General features: G+C 41.0%; 1 protein-coding gene across 1 annotated transcript in view; it reads left to right on the plus strand.

Moving 5' to 3' along the window:
• The window catches only part of SCARB2 (scavenger receptor class B member 2), a 485,622-nt gene extending 471,867 nt beyond the window's left edge, over positions 1–13,755 (plus strand). Inside the window, exons 11-12 of the mRNA XM_078676388.1 lie at positions 6,991–7,158; positions 8,876–13,755. Coding sequence (XP_078532514.1) covers positions 6,991–7,158; positions 8,876–8,917 — 210 coding nt within the window. The 3' untranslated portion in view covers positions 8,918–13,755. The remainder of the gene's footprint in view (positions 1–6,990; positions 7,159–8,875) is intronic.
• The last annotated feature ends 5,053 nt before the right edge of the window (positions 13,756–18,808 follow it).

Raw genomic sequence — 18,808 nt, forward strand, 5'->3', positions numbered from 1 at the left:
TATCAAGGTAGATAATCCCGAGCATCTATTATTTGCTGTATACTGGCCAAGAAGCAGCCCCCAGAGAGTCTGAAAGACATTCTACCAGGGCATTGGCTCGCGAGGTGCCTTCCCTTGACATTTGCCAGGCTTCTATGTGGGAAGCATTGCATACGTTCACAAAGCACTACTGCCTTGACAGCCAGATCTGAAATGAAGGAAATTTTGCCTTCTCGGACCTGAAAGACTTTTTCGCCTGAGTCCGCTCCACAGGCCCTTCACCTGGGGAGGTACTCTTTTGGTATCTATTCTAAGATGAGGAATCTGAAGCTAAACGTATTCATCAAAAGAACAAGTTACTTACTTTCATTACGCTCTTTCTCGTTGATACTCTGTCTAACCACAGATTCCTAATTACTTTGCCATTTCACTGTTTTGTGGAAAGCCTCTTTTAAACATTTAAAGAGTTCCCAAGTTAGTATTCAGTACACTTGTGCCAGCATTTGTTTATGCTCCATGTCTGAGGGCAAAAAGAGAAAACCAAGAAGCTAGTATCAGCGCATTTGGATGGCGCTTTTATATTATTCTGCTCTGTCACTTCCGGGGCGGTACTGAGCAAACACAGACCCACCTAGCAGTGTGCAGGAAAACTCCTAAAGAAAAATGTTCAGATTCAACCTTGCTCCTGCAGCGTACTCTAAAGTGAGGAATCTGCCGTTAGACACCATGTCCCTCAGGAAAAGTGTTGCCACAGGAAAGTTCTTTAGGCTTCCTACCAGAAGTGGACTGATCCTGAAGAAGGCCCAGAGGTAGCAGATATAGCTAATGCCATATACAGAGAAATAATACTGGAAGGGATGACTAAGAAGAGGAACTTCACGTTAGTGTCGCAACAGGGTGTTTATCTTCCCTGATGTCATTTGGGAGACCCATACATGACTCCATAGGATTCATGCAATTGGGAATGTGCCACCAGATATCCGTGTGTAAATATCAACTCTATCCCTCAGCAGAATCTGAGTCACTTGAGGGGAATACTTACATTTCCCTCCATGTGAAAGGAGTAGAGTTGCGCTGGTAGAGTATCAGCAGAGTTTAATCGGAAGGCAATAAAAAGTGTGACACTCTGATACCAGTTGCTAACGAAAGCGCTGTTGTCTCTAAGAGAAGCAGACTTATAAAACATGACAAAACCCATTATAACTCATTATAAAACATATTTCTGCTGATAATATTTGACATTTTAGAAAGTTGTGAAGGTTGTAGTGGAGGATACATGTTTTGTCAATAGTGAGAGAATTTTTCAATTCTATAATAATCTGACCTTTAATATAGTGTTTTGAATTTTTTGGCTCAACGGTATAGGACATTCCTTCTGTTAACCGTCACAAGGGTAAATTAAAACATTGATGAACACGTTTCTCAGTTAAACTGCCAGATAATAACAGACGAGAATCCAAAGTCAATCTGTTGAGCAGAGGACAAACTCGTCAATGCAGCATTTTTTGGCGTTGGTTGCAAAGGAAATTTGGGGTCAGAGAAACTGTGTGTAACAGAGATAAAGTGGACTTTTTTGACAACTGCTTGACTTCCACGAAAAATGAATACCTTTTAAAGCCATGGTTACTTTTTCTTTGCTGATAAATATTACATAGTGAACACTTCACTGTAGATGTGCTGTCACTGTACTTGATTGAAATACCCCAAACAAAATGTTGTTATGAGTTAATACTAATGCCTGGCGTGGAGGCTCTCCATAAGCGTAGTTCCAAGCCGCAGCAGATCTGTAGGTGCTATGGTCATTGTCTTCAGTAATCTTCAATACTTCTAAGTCAAAGAAAATTATTCCTAAAGCCATGCTCAAATCTCAAGCTATCAAGGCATTGGAAGGAGCATTGTCTTCTATGTAAAGTTGATGGATTTCATTGTAAAGTTGACATGTATATAGTGAAAGGGCAAAACGAAAAATCCAATCACACTGAGAGAGAAAGTGGATAAGAACCAAATCGCGTCCTCCTAACTTGAAATGTATGTCACAAATAGTGCTTGAATAGCCAAAGAACAATGATGTAATTCACAGGGAAAATCACTTAAAAAGTCAGCAGACCCAATTGAATTCCTGAAGAGTGTGGCTTTGGGTATAACTCCCCACTTGAAAAATATGTTCGAGGAGAGCCGAGAGAGAGGTACCCTTCTGCCCGACCAGAGACTGGCCTCTATTGTCGTCATCCTTAACCTCTTCAGTCCTGCGCGAATTTCGCTGCAGTGCTGAAGGGTTTAAAAGCGTATTGGCTCATGACGGAAATGTTCCGTCATCAGCACCGGAGCACCGACGCTGATGACGGAACCGTTCCGTCATGAGCATGGAAGGGGTTAAGCCGAATAAACCGCCCACAGATTGCGATTCTTACAGGCCGATCTCCCTAATCAGCTCGGAGGCCAAGGTGCTTGCTAAACTCCTAGCGACCAGGCTTCTCACGGTCCTCCCATCATTAATTCATGCCGACCAGTCGGGATTCCTCCCAGACCTCAACACAGCCTCGAATCTCCGCAGAGTTAACAATGTATTGGGCAGAACGCCCTATATACAGCAGGAGGCTGCAATCCTTGCCATCGACGCCACGATGGCATTTGACTCAATCGAATGGACATATCTCTTCGCAGTCCTAACACGATTCGGCTTTGGACCTAACTTTATACACTGGGTCAGACTGTTATATACCGACCTCTTGGGACAAGTGTGAGTCAATAACCATACTTCCCGACAATTTCCGTTACTCAGGGGGACCAGGCAGGGCTGCCCCATGTCACCACTCCTATTCGCCCTAACCCTAGAACCACTGGCTCATTGGATCCGCACAGACGCCTATATTCGGGGTCTTAAATGGAATGACGACATAACCGACAAAATCTCCCTCTATGCAGACGACATTTTGGTTTACATGACCTCCCCCGCTGCCTCCATTAATAATCTCTTCCATGTCATTAAAAATTCCGGGAAGTATTCTGGCTACTCCATTAATTGGTCAAAATCTGTCTTTTATATGTTGCATGGCTCCCCACCCCGGGGCTATTCTATCCCTTTGGCCATCGACGGGTTTAATTACCTCAGCATTTTCATCACCTCAGATCCCAAACTTTTCTATGATCGTAACCTCAAGGGCCTACTGCAAAGGCTGCACGATGATATCTCCCACTGGAGATCACTGCCTTTGTCCCTCCCTGGTAGAGCCGCCTTATTAAAAATGCTTGCACTCCCGCGCTTCTTACACGCTTTCCAGAACTGCCTCTTTCCCATCGCAGACTCATTCTTTCATACGTTAGAAGGGGATATGCGCCTGCTATTGTGGGACGGGAAGGCACCTCGTATCGCCCTCTGTAAGCTCACCAAGGGATGGTATGACGGGGGCATCGCTCAACCCGACATGCGCTTGTACTATTGGGCGTCCCAACTGGTATCGCAACAAAAAGGAGAAACTACTGGTCTATCAGTGCAATACCATATCAACAAGAAAGCGTCTGTGGTGAGACTGTATGTGTCATAAGAAAGGTGAATGAATCCCATCACCCCACCCAATGGCAGAGCTTCATCATCTGGGACTTATGTACAAAATGGTCTATACTCAGGCCGCACACTTGATGTAATCTTGTGTTGCCTTGGTCATAAACCATCAGTGACGGATCATACCATCTAGTATAGAAGATGTGGTGAGCTTCAAATTTTGCAGTGGCACATCTGGTCTAGAAAAGCTGGAAGTAAAAACACGGGGATTCAAACACAGCTCATCTAGATCCTAGTTGCAGATCCTACATATTTATACAATCCACAGGTTTTTTTAAAACTCTTTTCCATTTGCAATCACTCATCTAGAAAAGTGGGGTTCAATACAGTTTCTTCCTTAGACTAAATTTTCAGCCATAGCAAAAGCGATTGAAGCCTCACTGAGTCACATATGTACCCTAGTCCATAAAGTTGGTGGCGGATTTGGGGACAGCTAACAACCTTTTTATAAAGCCATTCTCTACTTTTCCAGACCTGATTGATAGCAAAAGCCCCAGACACCTGACCTATATGTGGTGCTCGAGCAACACTTGGCTTTATACATTTTTATCAGTTCATTTGTTGACTTTCCATGTAGTCTGGCTGCAAAAACCAAAACTGCTTCTGTACTTCTGGCTAGCGCAGCTGCACTTTGAGGTGGGGAGGGGGCTGTGGTGCTGAGGTTGCGGAAGCAGCCACATAGCTGTGGTGCGGCTTACGGCCATTGAAACCATTCAGGAGGCAGATTGACACTCTGTATGGAGAATGAAACGTATTTCTAGGGACTCAACAATTAAACCACGTTTTGTCAAAATGTCAGACAAAACTACAAGCAAGCAGCGTAAGGATCAGGAGAGTATGGCAGTCGCCTCACCATTTTCTTCAACTACAGATCCCTTTATGTCTATGAGCTCAGAACAGTCCCTGGGAAGGGGCTCAAGTACTCCACAAGGAAATCCTGCTGACAAGGGTACGACACCCCCAATCTCGGCTTCTAAGTTGTTTAGCTCGATCCTCGACTCTGCAGTTAAGGCTGTGGATTCAGGTATATCTGGATTAAAAGAACCTCGTAAGGATGATGTCACCTACTCAGCTGGGCAGGCGCTGGGGCAAGGCAAAAATAATGACATAGCTGGGGCATCGTGCGAAGTCATGAACTCGCCGCCAACTGGTCCTGCTGCTTTGAATTTAGTCTCTACCAGTTGCGCCCCATTTTTAGCAACCCTCAAAGCAGGAGCACTACAGCAGGAGGGAGATAATAAAACATGCCCGGAGTCTGATTATGTTTCGCCACAGTCAATTGCAGATTCTCAATTGTCAAGCGTTGAGGAAGAGCATGCTTCTACAACCGAACTACTGCTACATCAAATTTTAAATTAACTTCAACTTATAAAGGTCTCCCAGGTCGAATCGAGCAGAAAGATAGAACTACAATTAAATTCATTTAATCAGAATATGTTGAATCTAACTGCAAGATTGTCTGAAGTTGAACAGCGGGTTTTGGTTATAGAAGACGCTAGACCCGGACAGGAATGTCTAGTTTCTAAACTCCAAACTGAGTTGGAAGATCTGCAAGTGAAAATTGATGAGGCTGAAAGTATATCAAGGGTGCCTGCGAATAAAAGGTTTTTGAGTAAACCCTTGGGTATTTTTTTTATTTATTGTAGTTGGACCCTGCGTTTTTCCTGCAAAAGAATATTTAAAAACTCCCTTCTCTGGTGTGGTGGGCTTTCGATGATGAAGCTTGCCATGGTAAGTTGTGGGTTAGCGACCTCTCAAATATTTTGTTTGATTCCTCCAGCTGATTTCATTCAGTGACTTGCTCAGTGATTTACACCAATGGTCATTCACTACTCAAGCACCATTTGTGAAATACAAACCAAAACATGACAAGGGTATGAAAGTAAATGTGTTTTAAGGATGTGAATTACTTTATTATGTGATGGCCCATTGCCATTTAGTTGTATTTATTAACAGAGCTACAAATTGAATTGTGGCTAACCGTGTCTGACTTGGAAAGACACAGTAGACAGGCTGCATCTTCTAACTGCATTCCCACGCCTGCTTCTTTCCCTCCCCCAGCCTCTGAAGTTGAGTAGTGAGGTGACTGATCAAGCTGGGAATAGCTTCAATAGCCCCCCTTTAGCGCTCCTGCTTTGAAAGCACTTCCAGTGTGGGTTCCAGTAGGCTTAACCTCAACTCAAGACGTAAGCTCTACCTCTTTGCATGGCCAGAGTTTAGTTTGTATCATCACTGGCCGCTTTTTGGATCACCCGTAAGTTTAACCCATTGCCTTATTTAATAAACCTACAAAATAATTTAGTTCCATCAAAAAACGATGTCCGTGGGCTGCATGTGTTACACGCAGGTATTAGATTGAGTTAATGGGTTTGAGGAGTTACTTGGCTACAGTATATCAAGACAATATTTGCATGTTTTGTTTGTTAACCAATGACAAACTCTGAATTTTTGTATCATCTTTTTTTACTTCACAAATTTTAAAAGAATAGGGAAAAGTTAAACAGGGTATACTCTACTGAACAGAAGAGTTAAGTGCAGTGTCTTGAAGAAGCAATAATTATATGTAAGACGTTATGCAATTTGTTTTGTTTTTTACTTGAGATTTATCATAGTGAAAATAACTTTCGTAGGAAGAAAAGGAATTTGTAGGAATATGACAAAGATCCTGTCAAAGACATTACACAGGCAGAATTTATTTTGGTGTGTATCTCAAGCATGTCATTCTTTATTGGCTCAGAGATGATATGCCCATGTTGTCAGAGTTGGAAATGAGAACTGTGGGAGAAGGCCACCTCTTTTAAGTAGAAAGAACACTACTTCCGCTACCTAAAGAACACCAAGGCTTGTAGCTCTGATTTCGGCATATATTGTAGAGTCAAGGAACCGAGCAATAAACCCTAACATGTTAATGAACTGTTTAGGATTCAATATTGCAACATTTGTTTTGGCTTATTTAAACCAGTCACTTTTAATTAACCTCATCAGTATGTTAACCGGATTGATTCAGACTTTTATTGGGGTGTATTTCGATGCTTCTGTGGAGTTCAGCCTTCCAGTTGCCATTGCCCCACCTCATGATTCTGGTTCCATTGTTTTTTGTTCTCGTGCTCTCTACTACCTTGAGTATATTACAATCCTACTCGTTTCAATTTTTTGGGTCCCCTTCTAAGACTTTTTGTTTCTTGAAACTCCTTAATTTTCTTTATTCTGACTCGTGTAACCTTTTGTAAACTAAAGAACTTTTTGATTTTTAAAGGGTTATTGTTATAGGCCTGTTTGTTGTCTATTGTTAATATTTATTTCATAATTGATACAAGTATATACCACTATGTGTATTAATGTTCAGTACAAATAACAGCAAAGTAGCTTGTCTTAAATTGTTAACTGTTGTACAGTTAAGATGAATATTCACATTATAAAGTTTATCATTTTTATTATGTAATTGCCAGAGCGTCGAGATTGACGATGAATCCGCAAGAAAACTAATGTCAATTCTGAGAGAGAGCAGCGTGGTGGTGAACATCCCCTACATGATAATGGCGCTGGGAGTTGTATTTGGCATTATCTTTATTGTGATCTCGTGCAAAACACAGAGACTTTACCCTAGAAGGGAAGAGGTTTGTATTTTTCGATTACAGTTTTACTCTTTAGTCAGGGCTAATGTCTTGGTCACAATCAATTTAAAATGGTTTATTTTTCATGTGTCTACATTTAAACGGTTTCTACATGTACCAGTCAGATTTTTCTTCTAGATGTATGGAACAGTTTTTTCCATACTTCTCTAACTTTCACACTCTGACACTCCTTTTTCTTATGCCTTTCTTTTTATCACTGCATTACACCCTCTATTTTGTATTTGTTCATTATCAGCTACTTCTGTCACAACTTTTCCTTCATTTCCATTCAACGTTTTAGCCGTCGATTTCTACTTTTCCATAACACTCTGCTAAGAAGGAAAAACAGGAGAGTGATTTGTGTTAGCCTCAGCTTTTGAAAGTACAGTATAGGTCTGAGATGCTTTTTTCTGTGTGCGGTACAGTGTCTGTGTTTAAAACGCCTCAGGAAGTGTTTGTTGAATTGGATTGGCAGTAAAATAACTAGTAATTCCACTCAGTCACTACAGACTTAACCTGGTCAGGTTGTTGGACTTGGGCCTGATTTACAGTTTAGGAGATGGACTTTTCTCCAGCAAGAAGGTGTAGGACAATACCTATGCTGTCCCAAGAGACCTCCACCCACCAAATTTAGAGTTATCTACAAGCATTGCAGATAGCTTTGTACATGGACAGGAACTACTGTCATGGTGGCTCCTGTCAATGTAGGAAAAGTGTGACAGACGGGACCGTCCCCAAAATAGTCAGCTATCAAACTTTTCAAAAGTTCTTTGTTTTTAAAACAAAAAGCTCAGAAAGTAGGAGTTTCTTTTTGAAAAACAAATTACCCCCACACTCGGGGATATTCCCCAGGATGTGGTGTTAATTTTTCTTGTCCCTTACAAGCAGGTTTTTCCTGATAGTGACAGACAGATAAAAACAACTTTACACCGTCCATCTTAAATAAGGTAGACTGCATAGTCCTTTATTCAGTCAGAGGAAGAATTCCATTGGCGGAGCCAGCTGGGGCTCCATTAACAGTATATTTGCAGTGTACTTGACTTTACATGAGGCGGGGAGACAGCAAATTTGGCGGGTATTTGCTCGGAAATACCATGTCCACCAAACGTCCAGTTAAGCCCTTCGTCTTTATCAACACAGCCTTGGGGCACTGAATGAATAAAACAATATTGTTTTTGTTTTGCATGAATGAATTACACGTTACCTTGTTTAATTTAAATCCTGTCTTTTTCAACATACAGAGTCAAGGGCCCCTTTCTTATTTTAAGACACTGAAGATAATATTATAAAATGTTCTCTAGATATTAAAAGGAATTGCTGGCCCAGGGTGCTATTGTGTTTAATTCAACCTAGTTTGAACATCCTAATAGTTTATATTTATTTTTCCCGTATATCACCTTGATGGGGAAAACAATATAAACTTTTCATATTAAACCAAAATCAGCTTACTTTGGAGCAGTTCTCCTTATTGCTTACTGGTAGCTACATTTGGATAACACTTATCTTCTCTAACACAAGGGCCCTGATTACAAGCAGCCTTCTAAGGATATTTATCGCACCTGATTTATTTTGAAACTGAGAGCATTTTATGCATTTTCTGGGTGAGAATAACCAAGCCTTTTTTAAAGGTGTTCTGGGTGTGTTAGTTACATTTAGTGTTCATGCTTTATATATATGTTTTAAAATGCTAATAAGTGCCCCATATCTTTTTCCATTTCAGGGCACCCCAGAGGAAGCTGGACCACTCATCCGGACATCCTAGTTTCTTATCTTTAGTAAAGGCAAAAAAACTATGCAGACTGAAAAAAAATGTCAACCACTTAGGAGCCTACAGCGATACCTAACCCTTTGCATGCTAAGCGTCATTCATTGTAATCATGGAGAGATGCAAATCAAAAACCAGAGCAAAACTAATTTTTTAAACTGTTTTAAACTAACTGAACTTTGACCATTACATAATGTTGTGTAGGTATAATCATGTGACTCACAGGGAGTTTTCCAGCCACGATAATATGTTGTTTTTTAATCCCCTAACAATTGTATGTAGCCGTTCAGCTCGGAGTGTCCAGCTGTCCATGTCAATTTAGGAGACAAATTTCAATAATAATTTTAATAATAAATTGATATTTAAATGTGAAAATGAAATAAGTGACGTAAGAAGGGAACTTTGCTTATATTGTTTTTATGAGGAGTTTGTTTACCTGCAGGTTACATAAATAAGATATATATTCTCTTAAAGCAGTAAGAAAGTCAATACATATGTAACCTTCTGTTTCACGTGTAAGATACGGGCGATCGGAGTGATTATATGGACCCCATTCATGTATGTGCTTGCACTGACAGTTGTTATAAGAAGAGGTATTTACAAAAATCACACTCTAATTATTATTATTGTTTTGAAAGCAATAAAACTATGACAAGATGTACTAATGGACACCAAGCTGGGATAAGTTTAAAACACAATTTACTGGAATGTTTTGTAAATCTCCCAAATAGTTGAGAAGAATGTCAAAGTATAAAGCTGGTTGTCGATCAACCTCTGCTATGGCCAATTTAGAAATGATTGCGGCAGTGCATTTCAGTAAATCAGCTGTTTTAACATTAAGCAGCTATTCTGTATGTACAGAAATATTTGACGTCAAGCAAAAGACGAAACATTTCACAATTAGAAATTGATGATTCATAAACTATATGAAACTCTTGAGACCTATGATGAAAGTCTCGCTTGCCCGCAATGATTTGGATGTAGTCAACTTGGAATTAAGCACAGGGTCTGCTCATGTGGGCACATACATATTGTATGGAAGAAAACGTCCCATTTCACTGTTGTGTTTAATTAATATTTTAGCACAGTGCAGCCTACACTAATAGAAACTGCATATTACCTGCACCAGGGTACTGATTTCAAGTGCGACAGTTGCCCATAAGTATCCTAAACTTAAATCTGAAATTATGTAATAGCTTTTGCTCTGAATTTAAATGTATATACACCTCAGTTCAGCTACAAATACTTTTATTTTGGCCTGACATGGCTCCAGTATTTGGATGAAAAGGGAACACCTAATTCTCTCGTTGGCCATGTGTTATGTTTGACAGTTCTAGTAACCTTTAGTCCGAGACGTGCTATTGATTGGTACTTGGTACTAACGCACCATAGTAGTTTTTTTTTATGGTACTTTCTACAGCCAGTTTAGAATGAAATAGATATTGTAATTGAGAAAATGTTTAAGTTATATTAAAATTATCCATTTCAGTGGTGAATGGTATGTTATCAGTAGACAAATGAAATGATCTTGTGTCAAATGGGTCTTTTTCTGATTTCTCCGTGGCTGGTTCCTGCCCAAGATAAAGACTCTCTTTCTCCTTGATAATAGCTCACATTTCCTTCACCAATGTTAACATACGTGTTTTGGGACGACCTCAATAATGACCTACATTGAAAATATGCTCTCCTTCTCAAGCTTTACTTACATGAAGAGAAGCCAAACTCCTAGATTTTTTTTCTGGAAACTTGGAGGATTTTGAATGTTGAACACTAGTGTTAGCACTAGAGACATGTTAAAGGGACTGTATTCATTCTCAATCTGAGAATCATAAATACATACAACAACATCTCCTCTTCTGCGTCCATTATAGCCATGATCAAATAGTTTATTTTTATTGTCTTCTATCTTGTAAAGAAATTACTGTTTTAGTCTAATTTTAATATGACCATTTTTTACCATTATTCTTCACCTCTATTCCCTTTCACATGTTGCTGCTGTGGATTAGTATTGTTTAGTGACTGAGAAAACAAATTAGTTCATTTGTAGGACTCAAGAAATATCAAATCTTTGCTTAGCTTGTTGGTCTTCAAAGCAGAAGCCACTTTTGACTATAGTGGTTTAAACTGTTAGACCATTTAATGCCCCCACTAAAGCACATTATTTGCCTGTTATTTTTCGATCATGCCTTTGCTCTATTTTGATGCGAGATTGGTTTACCGCTTTAGTTGCTTAACTTTCTTTCAACTGGTTCCGTTAATCTCTTGTTATACTGACTGCGTGGTATTGCTTCCACGATGCCTGTGCTCTTGTACCTGAGCTTTTGGTATTCTGTAGCTGCTGATGGCTCCGTCTGAGTGTCCCTAGTCTTTTTCTTGTACAATTGGTACATTTTTGTGCCATGAAAAATGAACTTATACCAACCATGGAATCTTTCTGAACGCCAGAATATAAATCGTGTAACCCATGCAGTTCCCACTTGACCTCAATTTGATTTGCAAATTGGTTCAAACAACAAGCATTTTTTTGGGCGTTAACAAGAGTTTGATAACCTCAGGAAAGCAAATATGCACTTTAAATTTATTACAGGTAAGGGTTTTAAACCGTTTGGTTAGGTAAGAAAAAATAAACATGGAGGAGTCAAGTTTGTTTCTGAAAGAACTTGATAATGTCATACATTGTGTGGTACTTCATCCATCTTCAGTAAGACGTGCATTCTTAATGTCAAATACTCGGAGCTTGGTACATGGAAACCTTTTAAGAATCATTTGAATGTTTGTGTAGAAAAAGGACTCTATTGTCTCTTATATGGCACAATTTGACTTGTTCATATCGGAGTACTGTTGCTTTATCAGACATCTTTTTATTACTGATTTTATTAGATTTTCAAATGTGAACACGGCAATTCTTTTCCCTTGAAAATCAGTATATGGTCCAAAGACTACGGATATGTTCATATTTATGGGTTGATTTTTGGTTGTTGAAACATCGGTAGATCACAAGAAGATGGAATTCAGATTTGAAAGACTAAATATGTGCAAATTGTTCTCGATTGGATCAAATCTCAATCTGGATTCATATGGAAATAACTGTTGTTTTAAATGGGTAATTGTTATTAGTATTATATTTCTTAAGCACATTAACACAAAAATGGCTTCTGCTCACTATCAACACATGCACTTGTGATGGTGACTAGATGGAAGCTGTCTCTTGCAAGCATTTCTTCACTGGAGTTGTTATCTAATGAGCCAGGCATGCTTTGAGTCAGTAGTCACTGTTGCTGCTGAATTAGACTGATTTTTTGTGTATAAAGATTTGACAGCAGAAAGTTAAATATGAACCATGACTAATCCAAAATACGATGCCAAATAATTTTTGGGAACAGTAACAGTTCATGAGAATTCCATGCTTAGACCTTGCACTAACACAAGAGCGACCCCTATTAATTCATGTCTTTCACCTTTACACTCTTTGGTTTCTTTGCTGCACAAACACTTGCATGTAGGATGGTCATTTCATTATGAACACTGTTTCCTGGCCTGCACTTTTATGTGTTAGCCTAATTTTTCTGGGCGTTGTGGTCTTGTTTTACTTCAGTTGAAATAATTGGAGTAACACACCCGAAATCAGTGATGCGCATGTGAAAAACTCTGGACTCAAGATAGTGTATATAATGACCTGGAGTGATGTGGTCCCTCTATGTGCACAGTTTCAGAGCTCTGAATATAAGTGGCGTACGAGTTAGATAACAGGGTTAACATATTTCTGTTAGCCATGTCAATTAACCACTTAAGGAAGAAAAGGAAGGTGTTCCCTCAATGGCAGAATTTAGGAAGTTACCTGCAAGGGCCCTCCAATGCAGTAAACAATTGACATACGCAATACTTTACCCACTATTCCGATTTGTTTTGGAAGGATAGTATAGTGAACTAAGCCGGTAGGTGGGGTTTAAAGTTCTGAGGTTTGGCTGTCATGAATCTTCATCACTATTGAATGGCTCATACTTGTGAAACTTCCAGAGTTTAAAAAACATAGGGTTTCGAAACAAAACCTAGTTTCTGATATATAATCAGTTGTGATTTGTGCACAAGGGCAACTGTCACAAGTATGAGGCACTCTTTGTGTACTAGATTGCATCCCAAACAGAAGTGTAACACACTACAGTGCTAGAGAATTTGTTTTCTTTCAGACAAAAATTGTTAATGTGAAGCCAGTGTTCAGTAGGAAGGATGGCACCAAGGTGTTTTCACTCCTAGTAGCTTGTAGTAAAGTTTTAAAAGTTGCCAAGGGCTAGATGAATCCGCTCCTGCTTTGTAGCCATCCTTGAATCCGATTATGTTTTCTTTCAATTTCGTTCTTCATGTGTCGCTTAGCATTGTTATTCCTGCCTGCCAGTTAGCTGTTTCCTCCCAGTTAATTGTTGTATCCTTACACAGTATATTGAAACTGGTCTTCTTTGATTGCCAACAAGGTTTTTTGGTAACCAGGATTTGGAAGTGAAGTTCCTTTCACTCCTACTTGCATCATTTGTTTTGTGCATGTTTTGTTAGAAAGGAACCTTCTAACAGTGTTTTGAACACTGATGAAACATTATGGCATTCCTTAAGAAAATGTTACTGTCTCATATAGAATTTTGAACATCTCTGCCTATGAAACACAATTGTAATTTGAGCATGGTTTTTGTGACTCAGTTTTGATTTGCAATATGCTATGCTGCTTTAAATCATTCAGAATTGTATTTTCTGTGTTGTGTGCACTTTTTAGTAATTTTATTTCAGATCCTCCTTTGAAAAGAAATGATGCCTTAATAAAACGTTTTTACTTTGTTTTTAACAAATACTGTGTTTAGAGTATTTCCTTTGTCCTTTACAGTTACTTTGATGTGATGTAAAGCAACTATATTCCTTTCTTATCATAATTATTTTGGCAAATGTTTGTACATTTTCCCTCAGTCAGCTTTTATCACTTAGATTAGGTACTTTTATGTTATTTTAAATAAAATTGTTAAGTTATTCAGTAATCTAAACTCGAAAAGCCCTTTAATTGGATATTACCACTGGCATTCTCACAGGACGATAAAACGTAAATAGTTCTATATAAGTTTGCAAGTCCATGAATATTACAGATTTTGCCTCCCAAACTATCCCTGCCTCCTCCTTAGTCTTCATTCTCCCTGCTCATCTAAGTCACCACTATTTCTTAACATTGTATCGATATTGTGTCTCTGACCTACCTGACCAGGTCTCAGATCAATGTGTTATGGAACCATATTGTCTGATTGGTGTTTGTCTTCAACAGAGCTTCTCATCCAGCAGTGTAGCAGTTGGTCAACCACTGTACATCAAAATCTCCTTGCAATCTTTAACCAGCCATAGTATTTCCTTTTCCTAATGCCCCCATTTGGATATTTTCCATGTCACTAAGTATTTGAGAAAAACCAAAGGAAATGATGGACGGATCGTTGACAATACAAGCACTCACCGCCAGTCAACTGATCTGGGTTTAATCCATCACCGTTCTTTAGCTCACTCCGCCACCCCAGTTCAGACATGGCCATATGCAAATCAGGATTAAACCCAGATCAGTTGACTGGGGGTGAGTGTTTGTATTGTCAACGCTCCGTCCATCACCACCTTTGCTTTTCCTTTGTTCGCCCTAAGTTGGCAGGGTATGCTCAGACGTGAGTCCCTTGCTCACTTTGCCACTGGAGTCAAGCAAGCCCGGCTGAAGACGGCTGTAATGCCAGAAACCGGTCCTGGGAAGCTTGATTCCGGTCCAGGGAAGACATGGCTTGGCAGTTCGGGCTGGACTGTTCCCATGAGGCACAGGGTCAGACTGATTTGCATATGGCCATGGCTGAATTGGGGTGGCGGAGTGAGCTAAAGAACGGTGATGGATTAAACCCAGATCAGTTGACTGGGGGTGAGTGTTTGTATTGGCAACGCTCCGTCCATCACCACCTTTGGTTTTTCTAAGTATTTGATCCAGTATTGGGGTAAGCTATTCTGCCATTTCGGCTTATGCTAGCTGTTGTTTACCCAGTAAGGCTGTTCAAGACGAAAATGTAATTGGATACTTCCCTGTCATCTAAATAGTAATCAATTGTAATAAGCCTTCAAAGACATATCCTTTTGATTTACTTTATTGCCTTGTGGTGTTCCTCTTAGAACGTAACATTTTGCTGCATTCCTACATCATGTGTATATGAACAGCTCTTGCCCTTAGCATTGTGGGAAGGTTTCCAAGACAGAGGTTTTTAGCCTAAGTAATAGTATTCGGGTGAGGAATATTCCAAGCAGATATTAAACTGTATCCATTTTCAGTTTCATGTTTCTAGAGAACTTTCTTGTGCGGTCACATGACCTCACCATTCCACAATGGTCAGGGCTATTTCTAGGTTTCCTTCCCCAAACTCTTTTAAAACAGCTAGGTGAACTGTGCAGACATCTTGCATTACCTTATTATAGTGGTGATAAGTCTGCTATCCTGATTCGCCCATGTTTATGCTGTCAGCACTCCTGTCACCTCTTGCCTTTGTAGCTACACACAAACGTCTTTTTGGGTGCACTCGTGAGGAGAAACTGCCCATGCTTGTCCACTATTCTTCATTGACTCTGAAAACAGTTTTCAGTCTGTCACCTTTAATATTCCTTCATTCAGTATTAATATCTTTGTCAATGTCACTTGTTGTATCTTGTGTTGCCTTCACTACATTAACTTTCCACAGCTTATTTCATCTAGACCGCTGTCACCAGTAAGCAGGTTTATATGTTAGCTTGTTACATCTTACACATTAATTGATTCTTCTCCCCTTCTACCCTTCCCCCTTCCTCGGTCATTCATTTTGCTCAGAATTATTTTGTGAGTGTTACTCCATATCCGACTGCTCGACTCTTCCCTTTTTGTAGGGCACATTCAGTGTTTTCATCATAATTCTGACGTAGACTGCCCAATCCCCAAATTAGCGTTATCAGTAGAACATTTGGTGTCTTGAAGAATTTTGCCCCTAGGAACACAAGTATAGTGTAGAAAAGATACAACAGTTGAGTTACCGCAGCCATCTTATTCATTGTTATCCTTCCCATTAATGTAAGCAGTAACATAATACAGACATCATTAGAGATACACAAGCATGTACTGTCCTTTCTGTGTTATATGGGAAGACAATTGTAGGAAAGTAGGATCTGCTTTCATGGTAAACCCCACTTTTTGCTGGTGTTACTCTGTTTTTTGACTAGTCTGACTGGGTTCCTGCTAATCAGGACCCCAGTCAGTGTGCTTCTTCCCTAAATTTGTTATGGCAAATACTTTGGTACCTCCACAATTGGCTAGTAGGTAGTCCCTAGTATATGGTATAGATATACCCAGGGCATAGATACCCCAGGGGGACTCTCATGGGCTGCAGCATGGGGAAGAGGTGTGGCGCCGCGGCCAGGGTGACTGACGCTGGACACTGGGGATCACGGTTCGATCCCTGGCTCCAGCAGCAGGGGTCTGCCCAGCACCATGCGACTCTGGGCAATAGCTCGCTTAATCTTCCCAACGGCCCCCAGCGCCGAGATACCCCTTCGGGGGTGTTTTGTGCGCTATACAAGAACTGGATTTACTTTACATATTTTTTTACATTATGCCACCCATGAGAGACCACTCAAACTGTGACTACAGGCTTGCCATTGCAGCCTGTGTAAGCTGGTGCTAGCAACACTTACAACAGATATAGGTTTCCTTATATCTGAGGTCACTGCACTTAAAACCTATAAGTCACCCCTAAGGCAGGCCTTTCAATCCTGAAGGCAGGGTGGTTGGTTATAAGTGTGAGGGTGCCCTGCCTGAGCAGGACACCCCCTACGAACCCTGGAGTCGATTCTCCAGGCCTTGTAAGTGTGGTCAGCCATTTAAAATTAGAGTGGACATCAAATCAATTACGATGTCTAACTATATACTGGCTGCACCAAAACTGTTCATGTTTGGTATCAAACATGTTGGTATCCTACCCCAACACCGATTCCTGTGTTGGAGGTAGGATCCCATGTACTGGGGGGCTCCCCTAGGGAACCACCCTTTATTCCTGATACCAGCCTTCCAGGGTTTAACAGCAAGCTAGTGCTGCTTCCGACCACAGACACAATTCTACCGTCTTGCTGCTGAACTGAGCGTGAGCAGGGGAAGGTAGAACAATAGGTTTCCTGTCACAGGGAGGTGTAACCACCTCCCAGACATGACTTAGTGTATCGGGCTGGGGTGGGGACGCTTGCCAGCCCGGCCAGACTGCTTTGAAGGGCACATTTGGTGCCCTCCTTGCATACTCCAGTTTGAGCCAGTTCAGGGAGCTGTTGGCTCGCGCTCCAGCGCGATACTGAACATACGACATGGGAGTATTCTCCCCTCTGTCCAGCCCTTCCTATGGGAGGGAACTCTGAATTTTCCCAAGCCTTTCCCTGGGCGTACCTGTGGGTGGCTCTTCTGATTCATTGTGGGACACGATTCAGATCCGAAACCACTTCCACGTCTACCATCTGGGCACTTTGGACTTCATTGGACTTCACTGAGGAATTGAGACTGCACCAAGGAAGACTCCTGCTGCTCCTGGTCTCGTCGTCCTGCCAGTCTTCTGCGTCATCTGTGCCTGTGCTTCATCCAGAATCTTCTCCAGGCCTGTGAGCATCAAAGACACTGAAGGAAACTCCCTTTAAGTGAAGGAGTCACTTCCCTGCATCTACAGGCACCACAACTTAGCTGACCTGTCTGCTGCTCCTGTAATCCCACAGACTACGAAAGGCTCAGCAACACAGTTGGCGTTCTGCAACTCCCTCGAGGCCTGCACTGTCTCTACAGCAAGTTTGAGGCCTATATCCCTCGTTTGAAACGCTAACACAGCACCCCTGTGCACTGCATCAACTTGCTGTTGCCAAGGTTTGTTGGTGCTCCCGCCGGACAACGATCCCCTGGTTCTGGACTTCCAATGTGGGATAGCTCGTGAACGGCTCCTGGTCTTCCACAGTGTCACCTGGCCCTCACAGCTGCAGAGATATGGTCAACGTTAACGCTTCTGCATCTTCCATCATCTGTGGACATTTTCCTTCTGTGCTTCCTGGTTAGTTCAGAGTGGCATAGATTCTATCCCCTCTGCTCGCAGGTACTTATCTTCAAGAATCCATCTTTGGATTCCACAGTACTGTTCCACCTTCTTCGCCTGCAGCATCTTTTCTTAAGTCCTCCATTGTGGTCTCCGGCGGTTTCCAACATCAATTTGCACCTATGCACCCAGCTACCTTGGTGTAAGTATCCTGGTTCTTGGTGTATCCATGGGTGGGGTGACTCTGCAACATTCTATCTTCCAAAAGGTTTCTTCAGGGTCCACTGGGAATCGTCTTTGTTCTTGAAATCTGCATCTGTGACTTTCCCATGGACTTGCATTGAGCACACAGTTGTGTTTCCACTCTGCACACAGCCTACGTGGGGTTCCGGGGTACTTACCTCGATGGTTCTTTGTATCTCCAGCTCTTCTTAGTCTTCTAGTCCAAGTCCCTACTTCGGTCGCAGTGCGCATTCCACTTCCTTAGTATATGGTTTGGTCTCCCCCTAGAGACCACTGTGTATTTGTTCTTACTTACCTGTTTTACATTTAAAGTATTGTGTGTATTATATTAATATCTCGGGATAAGAGATATACCAATGTGTTAGTGAGTGTGTATAATAAATATACTTATTTTTATAACTCCACTTGTGATTCTTTTTCTTTTAACCTACACTATATGATTTGTTCTGGTAAAGCAAGCTGCTTAACACTCTGTCTGGACTAAGCCTGAAGGCTGCTCTCCACAGCTACCACTTAGAGAGCTTTTTATGGTTGTCTAAGACCACTAAAATAACCATAAGGGTTGTCTGGA

Source organism: Lissotriton helveticus, chromosome 2_1 (assembly GCF_964261635.1).
Source record: "Lissotriton helveticus chromosome 2_1, aLisHel1.1, whole genome shotgun sequence".
NCBI classification, from domain to species: Eukaryota; Metazoa; Chordata; class Amphibia; order Caudata; family Salamandridae; genus Lissotriton; species Lissotriton helveticus.